At 46.3% G+C, this 13,394-nt stretch overlaps 1 protein-coding gene across 1 annotated transcript in view; it reads right to left on the bottom strand.

Annotated features, from left to right (window-relative positions):
* The window catches only part of VNN1 (vanin 1), a 196,589-nt gene that overhangs the window by 177,574 nt on the left and 5,621 nt on the right, over positions 1-13,394 (bottom strand). The window contains exon 2 of the mRNA XM_069606677.1: positions 3,837-3,967. Within this exon, the coding sequence (XP_069462778.1) occupies positions 3,837-3,967 (131 nt within the window). The remainder of the gene's footprint in view (positions 1-3,836; positions 3,968-13,394) is intronic.

Raw genomic sequence — 13,394 nt, 5'->3', positions numbered from 1 at the left:
CATATGATGATGACACACCGTTCTTTTCCCTCCACTCCCACCTTCAACCCTGCCATCTCAGAGTGCATAACCAACTAACTCCCCTCCATACAAAAAAGAAGGTGGGTGAGGCGCGCACTCCCGGTCCTGGTCAATTGAACCTGTTGCAAAAAATATAATAAGTAGCTGGGTCAAATCCCAAAATGGACAAATATTCACAGGGTTAGATCCCTTCTGCTGCAAATCAGGTACTCAGTAATAACAGGGTTAGATCCCTTGCTGCAAATCAGGTACTCAGTAATAACAGGGTTAAATCCCTCAGCTGCAGTTCTGTGGTCTGTAGTTGTTCTCCTCCTAGCGCTTTCTTATCTCAAATAATCATCAGGGAGGCTGTTGAGCAGGTGTGTCTGATTAGACTCAAAGGATTCTGGTAGCTGTTGTGAAAACGTTTTTTTCTGTTCAGGTGACCAGCAACCGACACCCCTCCAAAGCACAAGTCCTTCCCAAATTTGGGGGAGGGGAGAGAACCATCTTTATGATTCTCCAAAGTGGGGCACAGTCACCCCGTGGCGCTGCCTCTGGAGCCCGGGACTCCCATAGCATTCAGTACAAAAAAGAAGGTGGGTGAGGCGCGCACTCCCGGTCCTGGTCAATTGAACCTGTTGCAAAAAATATAATAAGTAGCTGGGTCAAATCCCAAAATGGACAAATATTCACAGGGTTAGATCCCTTCTGCTGCAAATCAGGTACTCAGTAATAACAGGGTTAGATCCCTTGCTGCAAATCAGGTACTCAGTAATAACAGGGTTAAATCCCTCAGCTGCAGTTCTGTGGTCTGTAGTTGTTCTCCTCCTAGCGCTTTCTTATCTCAAATAATCATCAGGGAGGCTGTTGAGCAGGTGTGTCTGATTAGACTCAAAGGATTCTGGTAGCTGTAGTGAAAACGTTTTTTTCTGTTCAGGTGACCAGCAACCGACACCCCTCCAAAGCACAAGTCCTTCCCAAATTTGGGGGAGGGGAGAGAACCATCTTTATGATTCTCCAAAGTGGGGCACAGTCACCCCGTGGCGCTGCCTCTGGAGCCCGGGACTCCCATAGCATTCAGTACAAAAAAGAAGGTGGGTGAGGCGCGCACTCCCGGTCCTGGTCAATTGAACCTGTTGCAAAAAATATAATAAGTAGCTGGGTCAAATCCCAAAATGGACAAATATTCACAGGGTTAGATCCCTTCTGCTGCAAATCAGGTACTCAGTAATAACAGGGTTAGATCCCTTGCTGCAAATCAGGTACTCAGTAATAACAGGGTTAAATCCCTCAGCTGCAGTTCTGTGGTCTGTAGTTGTTCTCCTCCTAGCGCTTTCTTATCTCAAATAATCATCAGGGAGGCTGTTGAGCAGGTGTGTCTGATTAGACTCAAAGGATTCTGGTAGCTGTAGTGAAAACGTTTTTTTCTGTTCAGGTGACCAGCAACCGACACCCCTCCAAAGCACAAGTCCTTCCCAAATTTGGGGGAGGGGAGAGAACCATCTTTATGATTCTCCAAAATGGGGCACAGTCACCCCGTGGCGCTGCCTCTGGAGCCCGGGACTCCCATAGCATTCAGTACAAAAAAGAAGGTGGGTGAGGCGCGCACTCCCGGTCCTGGTCAATTGAACCTGTTGCAAAAAATATAATAAGTAGCTGGGTCAAATCCCAAAATGGACAAATATTCACAGGGTTAGATCCCTTCTGCTGCAAATCAGGTACTCAGTAATAACAGGGTTAGATCCCTTGCTGCAAATCAGGTACTCAGTAATAACAGGGTTAAATCCCTCAGCTGCAGTTCTGTGGTCTGTAGTTGTTCTCCTCCTAGCGCTTTCTTATCTCAAATAATCATCAGGGAGGCTGTTGAGCAGGTGTGTCTGATTAGACTCAAAGGATTCTGGTAGCTGTAGTGAAAACGTTTTTTTCTGTTCAGGTGACCAGCAACCGACACCCCTCCCCTCCCCCAAATTTGGGAAGGACTTGTGCTTTGGAGGGGTGTCGGTTGCTGGTCACCTGAACAGAAAAAAACGTTCTAACCCTGTTATTACTGAGTACCTGATTTGCAGCAAGGGATCTAACCCTGTTAATACTGAATACCTGATTTGCAGCAGAAGGGATCTAACCCTGTGAATATTTGTCCATTTTGGGATTTGACCCAGCTACTTATTTCCTACAACAGGTTCAATTGACCAGGACCGGGAGTGCGCGCCTCACCCACCTTCTTTTTTGTACTGAATGCTATGGGAGTCCCGGGCTCCAGAGGCAGCGCCACGGGGTGACTGTGCCCCACTTTGGAGAATCATAAAGATGGTTCTCTCCCCTCCCCCAAATTTGGGAAGGACTTGTGCTTTGGAGGGGTGTCGGTTGCTGGTCACCTGAACAGAAAAAAACGTTTTCACTACAGCTACCAGAATCCTTGAGTCTAATTAGACACACCTGCTCAACAGCCTCCCTGATGATTATTTGAGATAAGAAAGCGCTCGGAGGAGAACAACTACAGACCACAGAACTGGAGCCGAGGGATCTAACCCTGTTATTACTGAGTACCTGATTTGCAGCAAGGGATCTAACCCTGTTAATACTGAATACCTGATTTGCAGCAGAAGGGATCTAACCCTGTGAATATTTGTCCATTTTGGGATTTGACCCAGCTACTTATTTTCTACAACAGGTTCAATTGACCAGGACCGGGAGTGCGCGCCTCACCCACCTTCTTTTTTGTACTAACTCCCCTCCATAATCTCGCTGGATGGCTGTACTCTGCCTAATGTTAAACTCTTCAATGACAGAAGTCATCTTTTTCTCAGCTTCCAAGGGTAAGTGATTCTCCTTTCATCCATCTCCTTCCTTCCTGACCTCCTCACTCCATTACCCCAGGCTTGTTGCCTTGGGATCCTCTTGGATAGTGACCTTGAAATCTATCGGTTCATCACAGCCACTGCTCTAAGGGGCAAAAGTAACTACTCAGCACTTGGCTTAAACTCTGATCTCTACAATGATGATCAGCAAACTAGACTGCTGCTCAACTCTACTCCTTGCTGTTCCCTTATACTCCTTCTACCCATAAAGTTATGAACGTTGTCGCTCCCTATTGCTTCGGTGGACTTCTCTCTCTCTCTCTCTCTCTCCCCCCCCCCCCCGTCTGCCTCTGTGCGGCCAAGAGTTGTGTTGTCAGATGCGCATTTGATAGAGACCCCGCTTTTGTTTCGGACAGCAGCATAACCAGATAAAAAGGCAAGATATATTTTATTTATTTTGCATTTTTAAAGCGCTCAGACAGCCCGCAGGCATCGAGGCGCTGTTACAGGAATTGTTTGTTTTTTCAGTTGCGTAATCGTTTTTTTTTTTGTCTTAGTTGCGTATTTATAATGCACTTAAACACCCAGAGGTTTCTAAGCGCAGACCCAGGGATCGAACCTGTGTTACTTCGTGTCATCTTGCTTCCAAGGCGCGCACGTTGCCGTTAAGCTATCCTCCCGGGATATATGGAATGTGGAACTGGCAGGCACCTTGGGAGTTCCAGGAATGGCATTTGGGAATGCAGCATGGCAACCCAACCTGAGAAGATGTGCCTGCCTAACCCTCATGCTTGTATCTTCTTACTTTGATCTGCAACTAATAAAGAAACCTTCCTTTTTGTAAAAAGAAAAAGCAAAGATATCTTGAAGAGATGTCAATATGCTGCTGGGGTTTTCTTTGTGTGAGAGAAACAACTACAGTACCAAGCACCAATCGCAACTGTGACAGTAATTATTCTTCGTGTATGTTTAAAATCTCCTGAAAGCAATACAACACATTTATTGACATTTGTTGTTGCTTTGCCAACCTCATACCTTTGAGGATCAGTACATGGCTTCCAATTCACTTCCGGATCAGGGATATCTTCGAGATATGGGAAAAGAGTTGCTCTCGTAAAATTCCAGCCATATATTCCATCTTCTGGAGTCACCATTATGTGAGCACCCTGTTAAAAAAGTGAATGTTGCAACCTATTAGGACAGGAGCTGACATAGCATCACTTTTTTTGTTCCACAACATTAAAGCAGCCCTCGTAGTGATCTTTTAGACCTAAGGTTGCCCTCTCGATTATTAAAGCAATGTCTAAATAGCCATATGAGAACCCCACCGAAGGCATGGAAGAACAATTAAGGTTACGCAAACAATACAACAGAAGTGCTATCGGAGTGATGGACTGCACCTGCATAACCTTTAAGAAATCAAAACTCATAGGCTATGCGGCTCATTACGAGTTTGGAGGTAGCCATAGTGCTATTAGCACCATGGCTCCCTCCAAAGTCGTGTCCGGGTTCTCCGGACTTACCGGGTCAATTCAACCTTGGAGGACCCGGTAATTCCTCATTCAAAAAACCCTTCCCCATTCCCATTCGAGCCCCCATAGGGCTAAATGGGAATGGGGAGGGAGCTAATAACGGGCCCGTAATTTAGCTCCCTGGTCCCTGAGCGATAAGCGCTAAGGGACCTCGGAATGCGGCGGTAAGGGGTTAACGGCACCGGCATCCTTACCGGTGCCTTTAACCCCTTACCGCTGCACTCGTTATGAGGCCCAATGTCTTCTATAATCAGAAAGGTGTTCACAGTTTGAAAGTACCAGGGATGCTATTTAGTGCTTCCTTTTCCAAATGGTTTTCTGAGTCAGAGCATGATGCTCTTGGTATGGTATACAGCTCACTATTTCCAAAATGCAGAGGAACCAATGGGGAGACATTGTATATCTACGAAAGGTGGCACCTTGCAATTTGGCATAGTCCTATGATCAAACACATACAAAACTAGTGCAGCCCACTTATACAGGTGACAATGTTTGAACTTTGGAGAGCCTCCCTGCCTCTCTCCGTCTTGAGCCGGAGCACCTTAAGTTCCGGAAACGGTTCCATGTAATAATATCCCCGCAAAAATGTCTCCTGACAAAAGAGTCTCACTTTTTCGCAGAGACATTATTACATTGAACATGTATGGGACACCCCCGCAACCCCTGATTTTTTATATTTTTTTTTTACAAGAGGCGCAGGGGACACCCCCGCAACCCGTCCCCATAAATAAAGTCACCATATATAATGTTGCCAATGGCTTTTCCCGGCGACATTATATATGGGACATAATGCATGGGGACATTATTACCTGATGCCCGGGAAACTCCTCAAGACCTTCCGCTTCTCTTCCTCCTCCCTCCCTCTCCCCTGCTAACCTATGTTCTTATTCTCTCCGCCCTTCCTCCTTCTCCTCCCTACACTGTTCAGTTTTTGCTGCCTGGTTGCCTGGTTGACCTCCAGAGCCTTACAGGTCCCAGGCCCCCCACTAGTCTTTGCACTTGCCTCTGGGCCACTGCACTAGGTTCAGCATTACCGTACTTTCAGCTTATGCTGCATGAGCGAGGCAACCTCTCTGCCCTTAACCCAGGGCCCTGTTGGACTGGATGCGTTTGTTCCCCCCTTCCTCTCACCTCCGTCTGTACGCATGCATTACCTAAAAGTACAAGGACTATTACGTTTGTCTGTCCTTCCCCCAACCCTTTTTCTGGCCCCCTCCCTAGCTTGGTCGCAACTGTTACACTTCATGCACTTGCATGCACGTGGTAGATCTCTTTCTTCTGCTAGGGCCTCCCTCTGGAACAGCCTCCCTGAAACTTGGGGAGAACCATCTCCGGTTCCGGAAGCGCCTCAAAACCTTGCTCTTTGCTTCGCTTTCTCTCCTTCTCTCCCCTGCTGAGTTCCTGGCTGAAACTGTACTGGTTACCATGCCACCCTCTGATCTCGGGTCCAGGTCCCTTCCCCCGCCAGTTACACACCTGCACTGCCTTCCTGGCAAACCCCGCTCTTGGGGAAAGTTTTTCTGTATCCCTACAGTACCCCTCCAGCACTTGACACCGGATGTCTGCACTTACCCTTGCCACCAGCTGGCACTACTTCTCTTACTGTTTTATTTATTCTATTACCCCATGTACTGCACAGCCCCCACCCCACCCTCCCACTCTGCACTTTTCCTCTTACCCCTTCCCCTGCACTTGCGTGATCTGAATGACACTTGGACTAGTAGGATCGCTGTCTCTGTCGTCCCTCTGTTCCCCATCCCTTGCCGCACCCTGAAACACTTGTGTATAGGCACGTTATAAATGTCATATCATATCACTAGGAGAAATGCCGTCAAGCCTAGTATGCTAATTTTTCTGTTTAGATCATTCAGAAATTTCAAGGCCTAAGAATGATTACTGTATTCCCTTGTTTCCTTCCCACCTTGAATCGCTTTGAAGCACTCCACCTGTGTATAAGCACTGTATAAATAAACAATTACAATTACAGTTACTTTAATAGCCATGAATAGCATTGAATGGAATTAAATAAAAGCGGCAAAGTCAAAAACCGTAGTTTTCATGAATAAAAGAAGACCTCTTATATTTTCATGGTCAATAGATGGTATTAAACTGGAGCACTCAACAACCCTTTTATATTTGGGGTACCATACTAATGTGAAATTGTTTGGGGAGACCTTAAATCAATGGGTCCCTAAATGATACTCATTAATACGAAAGGGTTTGGAGTTTTGTGTCGGGACAGCCGGTCCCCTGCGCCCACGTTCAGTCTATGGTGAGGGTCTTGCCTGCAGCTTGGCACATGGTTTGTCTGGGAACAAAACTCCAGGGTTCCCGAGAGGTTTGGTACTAGGTGCGGTGACAAATCCTTGTTTGGTGTGGGCGCTGGCAGTTATTGGTGGTCCAATATTTGATACTCTTGATACTTATTGAAAGCCATTCACAATTCAGTCTTGCGTTATTGTTGTACATGGTATTTTAATGTTCCGATACAGCATGACAATTCTGGCATCTTGTGGCATGTGGGGTGAAACAAAAAAGCTGACGCACGTTTCAACCGTAGTCTTTATCAAGGCTGTGATGGGTGAGGTGTTTGGAGTGATAGGTGTGTGAGAAATTGCTCAGCGCAGTGGCATTGTCCAGATTTACAACATTGGTGGTGGCAACATAGTCAGGTTGGTCAATCATGGTTTGTCACAGAGATGCATAGGTGATAACAGGTTGTTTAGCAAGTTCATCAGCATGAAATGCGTATCCAAAAAAGTGGTGGGGGGTGAGTTGTGGTGATTTGTAATATACAAGAAGGCATTAAAATTCATAGGTAATCATCAATAGTACATAGTAAAGCATGTTCATTGGACATATTTATGGTGGTACCAAGGAAGGAAGGAGGTAGGGCAAAGGTATAGGAGAAGTTAATGCAGGGTTGCGGGGCATGACGTTGAGGCAGGAAAAACTGGAATATGACATGGATGCAGGTGCTTACCAGAAAGATGGTCGAGCAGGCTAGTGGTGGAGTAGGTTGGCAAGATCAGGAGGAGTCGTGGGGATGCCGGGCTGCCGAGTCGGAGAACAGCTAAGCGCTACAGCCATCAAGGAGGTCGACAAAGCTACCAGCAATAACCCATGAGCCTTTCCAGGGATACAGGGTACTGGGGTGCTTCATTCCGTGCACTGCTTGCATAAATCAACCTCTGAGATTCTGTGAGCCGATGATCATAAACATTGGGAACCACAGAGAGGCAGATGAACATCGACAAAGTCCTGAACAAGATTATAATATAAACAGGCAACAAAGAGAAATACATGAGAGCCAACAAGTGTTGGCAAGAGCCATTTGGAACTGTGTTTTGAGAAGCAAACAAGTGTTGGCAAGAGCCATTTGAAACTGTGATTTGAGAAGCTAGCAAGCATTGGAAAGAGCCATATGAACCCATGAACTGCAACCTGTGAATAGTGGCAAGATAAACATGGTAAAGCAGCATAAGAATGTGAAATGAGAGATGCCCTTCACCTGGCAGGAGATTAAAACAGGCACCACTGTACCAGTAAAGTGGTGGCATAGGGCATACAAGGAATGGATGAAAAGGGGCAAGAAAGGTGTGTCGGTTGCATGTCCTGTAATGGGTGGACCATCTGGTCTGACAAATGTGCCTAGATCGAGGACCCCTACCTATTGAAAAGCAACGCAAACTACCTTGTGAGAATTGTGTTAAGCTTTGTAGGAACTTTCATTGTGAAACTGGTGAAGAGTAACCAAACCAGAGGAGCAGGGACGTATCCCAGGATATTGTGTTTGGAAGAAGTTGAAAGACTTGAAGCTTGGGGGAAGGAAACCCCTGGACATTGTGAACTGTCTTGAAGCTTGGAGAAGGGAACGCATGGGCATTGTGAACTGTCTTGAAGCTCGTGGAAGGGAACCCCTTCACAAGCCTAGAGCTAGAAGAAGCTCTGAAAAGTTATGTGAACACTTCTTTAGTTAGACGTTGACATCCCTGCACTTTTGTACAAGTAGATGTGAGGGCATTATAGATTTTGGCCACAGACAGACATTTATTTTAGGCTTCCTGACATAGAGTATCCTTAGTTTCAGTTAGGTAGGGAAATCCCACCTTAGCGTAGGACAAGCTAGGCCTTCTTCCAACCCTTTTTACTTTGAATAAAGATTTATATCTCTAACTTCATTTCTGTTGTCTGTGTCTACTTCATGATGCCTTCACACCACCTATGGGTTTGTCAATAATGTTGAGAGCGTTTCCACCTCAGCAGGAAAATACTGCTAACTAAAACGTAAGTTCAGGGCTGCTGAATGGAAGTGGCACACTTCAGGTTCACCCTCTGACAAACTGGTCTGCTGCCTGATCCAGAGATAATACAGACTCTCCATCCTTGCCAGAAAAGAGGCCATGTTCAGGCACGAGTGTCCAATGTGTCCAACAACAAGGTTGAATTCTTCAAAATCTGCAGGGAACTTGCCAACCCTCTGCAGTATCTTCTGCCCCTACTCCTTCCCAGGCCCTTTGCAATGCACTCGCCCCTAACTTCACTTCCAAAACTCAGGACATACTGAACAGCCTTGCACACACTCTTCCAACCCAACCCTTCCCCCTCTGCCTACCCCAACCACTCACCCTCCTTCTTCCTCCTTCTCCTCTTTTGCCCCTGTCTCCCCTGAAGAAGTCACCAGAGTTGTCAACACCATAAAGGTTTCGTCCAACAGGTTGCCCCATGTTCTTCCAGAACCATCAAGGACAACATCTCGTCTCTCACCCCTGCTCTTGCTGATCTCTACGACCTCTCCTTTGCTACTAGTTCTTTTCCTTCCTCCCTCAAGCACTCCCTTGTGCACCCCCTCCTTAAAACACCCTCTGCAGACCCTTCCTGCCCAGCCAACCACTGCCCCATTTCCATCACTCCCTTCTGAGGGGAAACTGCTCGAGAAGTTGGCCCTTCTCCAACTCAACTCTCAAACTGAACTTGTTGGTGGTCTGCAGGGCCACCAGTCTGGATTCCAGTCATTCAGAGGCACTGAAACTGCTCTTCTGAACACCTGTGGAGAACTGCCACATCCCTTGGTTCCAACTCCCCTTCTGTCACATCCTGCTTGATCTCCTTCTGCATTTAACACAGTGAACCATTCCATTCTCATAAAAAGGCTCCATGATACCTTTGGTATCTCGGAGTGGGCACTGGACTGGCTTACCTCCTTCCCAACTGACCATTCCTCCGAAATCATACTGGGCTCTTTCTCCTCCTCTACTTCCTCCTCCACATGTGGCATCCCCCAGGGCTCCATTCTTTCGCCCTGGCTCATTAACATATACGTTTCTTTGCTGGCACGCCTCATTTGCTCCTTCTCTTCAAACTTCCAGTCCTACTCTGATGACACACAACTCTTCTTCAAACTTCCTGCTGATGCCCTTTCAGCTTCCTTCATCTCTGACTGCCTCTCTGCCTTGCAGGCTTGGTGCACTGCTAATGACCTCTGCCTCAATGCCAGCAAAAAATGATTCTCCCTATTAGGTCTGCTGCACTCTACTTATTCTCTGCACTCTGGCCTTCCTTCATGGCCTCGCCCCCTGCCCCAACTTCTGAAGCCAGGAATCTCAGAGTCATCTTCAACTCCTCCCTTTCCTTCATCCCTCATATTCAGGACATTGTAAAGAAGTTCCACTTTCAGCTCTTCCTTCTCAAAGGAATTCTACCCTTCCTCACCGTTTCCCAGAGACTCAATGTTACCTGTGCTCTCGTTCTCTCCAGGCTAGACTATTGCAATAGCCTCCTCCTTAATCTTCCTTCGTCCACCCTGCAACCCCTCCAGCTAACCGAGAATAGAGCAGAGAGACTAATCGCCAGGTTCGGACTGGGACAAGAAATAGGCCCGGACACCAAAAATAAAGTGGCCCACCCCTCGCCTCAAAAAAAGTGGCCCTCAAACCATCATCCATGAATCACATCAATTCACGACTTTACAGAAAATGCTACGCATGGAGGATTCATGGGCCTGTTACATTATGATATTCCCAGGTACTTGCTCACACCATGTTGCACCTGCTACCATCAATGGGCAGTTAATACCACTAAGTTGACTGTGCCTGGCAAGTGCCTTGGGCATGCCTACACAAAAGCCCAAAGGGTGCATCAACAATTCATAAATCAATAGAACACTTTTTTTTTCATAGGTGAACAGATAAAACAAAGTATGTCATGATAAATGCATTTAAATGAGCCACAAGTAATGTATTTGCCGCCGTGTTTTATTACAAAAGTTTCTGCTTGACTGCTTCACTTAGCATGTGGGTACTATCTCAAGAGCGCCTAAGTTACAATGCAAAATAGTGTACCAGTCTGAACTGCCAAAATATCCGGGGTACACTTCTTATTGGCAATGTGATTGCGTGCCACAAATACGCAAACCTGCAGACTGAATTTGCTACAAGTCGTGTAAGGCAGAATGCTGGCAAGTCTGCAAGTGTCAGCAGGGCCAAGGTGAACTGAATACTGTCCCGTCATTTCAGAAGTGTTAGAGGGGTTGTGATGCAAGAAATGATGAAACCGGTTGGCAGAGAATGAAGAAGCGAAGAGCCACGATGGCAGAGAATGCATTGTAGATGTGCCTAGTCACGGGAAATGAACGTATCCATTTACAGATATATGTTTTCCTCATAGAAGGGAAAGCATTATTGATATTAATGTAAGCCAATGTAGATGTACTAAGAAGAATGCAATGTAATACCATTATACCTGACTCCTGGAATGGTTGGGTGGGTGTGGGTTCAAACTCGGGCTCCCATCACCCTCAGCACTGAAGGGAGCACAACAACACTAAACTCGCAAGCAAGCCATTCCCTTGGGCCTAGAGATACTCACACCACGCACACAGTCCAGTCCCGCCTCTGCCAGGAGCCCAGCACACTCACTGCACCCATGTGCTCACTGCTCAGAGACCGAGTGAAGCCTCTGGGTTCTCACAGAATCCAGGCACTGGCAGACCCGCCTACGACAACAACACACTTTCATCCTGACATACCATGGCATCTGCCCTAACACCTTCAGGCCTTCCGACCCCCACCCTCCCTTTAAATTGACTTCTTTCCCTCCCCTTTGGTCCATAGTTTGCAGGGCCTTTTGGCTTGCCAGCAATGACATCACACTACACTCGGCCCTTTTAGGCTCAAAAAATAGTCGACCGTGTGTCTTCCCACTACACACTACCAATACTGGACCAGTTTGAGAACTGTCTGCGGTACAGGTCTAGGAAAAAGGAACTTTGCATTACTCCTGCTTGCGCTGGACCCATGCGGTTTGTGAAGTAAGCCTGCACTGCTGCTGTGTATACTATAATAATGTAGAGAAAGTAGCAGGTGCTACTGCTGACTTCCCTCATGCCAATTTTCCTCATTAAAATGCCCAAAACAATGTTATCACAGCATGGAAGAAACTCATTTGAAGAAATGCTGGCATATAAATACACTGCATAATTCAGCAAAGACAAACCTAGGCATGTGGTGCCATATGCTGTAAGAGTATGTACATTTTGGCACAAAAGCCTGTAGGTATTGACAAGAGGTTATAGCCATGTCTCTGAATTATACATGCTGCATGTGTGGCTGCACCTGTGAAGTTGACCATTACCATTTGACGCTGTTCGATTATACAATGGTGGTGGTTTATAGCATATGTGGAAAGATCAGCATATATTATCCATTGGTACATAAGGCTCGACCTATGATGGCGCTGCTTGCATACGTTAGCAGCATGCTGGCAAGCAAAGCTAGCCGTAGTAACTAACATTTCTTCTTACTGGAATGAAGAAATGCAGAGAGGAATGTGAAGATCATCCTAGCATAGCCTAGTTGGCATGACATCAAAGACTGAAATCACGGAATAGGACCGGGTCCCTTGCATTTATGGTCACATGGGAACGTGAAGACTTATTACAGGATAAAACTGAGGTTTGTGGCACTAAGAGGGTCTTGGGTTGGTCAATGTTGAAAGCCGGATCAACCAAAGACCCCCACCATCAGTATCCAGAGAGCAGAGAGGATTCGCCAAATAAATAATTAAAGCAAAAGTTACACTATCAAGAAATGCACCAATTAAAAAGGGAACGCATACGGATAGAAGGCAGGCTGAATGATAGTAAAAAGGTTAGGGATTCAGCAGCCCTTTTCTAGTTCCAACTTCCAATGTTGATAAAGTACCAAAATCAGTAGTGAAAGTGTAAGTGTGTAGACTGTAAGCTCGTTAGTTGGCAAACGTATGTACGTTGCAAACTAGCAGGTTAGCTGCCTACAGTCGGGTATAAACTGAAGGTAAAAAATGAAGCCCACCCCTCCCCTTCCGCCAGGTATGCTGTACCTACAAGCATCAAGAAACACTCGTGGCCAATCAGAAAGCAATGAGTTCAATGTCCACGCCAGTAGCTTGAAAGTTGATCATTTAGTGTACCTGCAGCCACAGCTGCTGCCATCACGACAAGTGGATTTCAGTAATGCATTTTAAAGTGAAGTTTCCTCCCGCTTATGAGGATTGGTTCATGCATCTCCACCCATTAATACAACAGACCTCCAGCCAAAGATCCATGCACTGTTCAGGCAATATATAAGAGCCTCTTCAAACAAATAGCCCTCCAATATAAAAAAGCCATTTTAGCAGCAAAATCCAACTCCTTCAATGATATGATCTCAAAGGCCAACTCCCAAGCTAAAGAACTATTTGCAATCTTTAATGAATTAGTCACTCCTCCGGCTACCGCTGACGAGATAACTAAAGACAAAGCCTGGTGTGCCAGCATTCAGTCCGCCATGCTCAACAAAATAAAACTCCTCCAGAACAAAATCCAAAACCACTGCAAAGCCCTCCCAAACCAAAAAGCCAACCGGCCTACACAAGACAAGTGTAGTAATCTCAATCACGCTCAATTCTCCTTCAGAAACGTCACTGAACCTGAGGTCCTTAATCTCATCAAAAACCTCAAACCATCCCTCTGCAAAGCATTTGCCCTCCCAAAATCATCAAAGAATGCGCCAATGACCTAGCACCCCTGATTACTGCCTTCAGT

This window comes from Ambystoma mexicanum, chromosome 4p (genome assembly GCF_040938575.1).
Source record: "Ambystoma mexicanum isolate Mex_15411 chromosome 4p, UKY_AmexF1_1, whole genome shotgun sequence".
Lineage (NCBI taxonomy): Eukaryota > Metazoa > Chordata > Amphibia > Caudata > Ambystomatidae > Ambystoma > Ambystoma mexicanum.
Note: the sequence above shows the minus strand (reverse complement) of the source record. Positions and strands in the feature narration are given on the sequence as shown.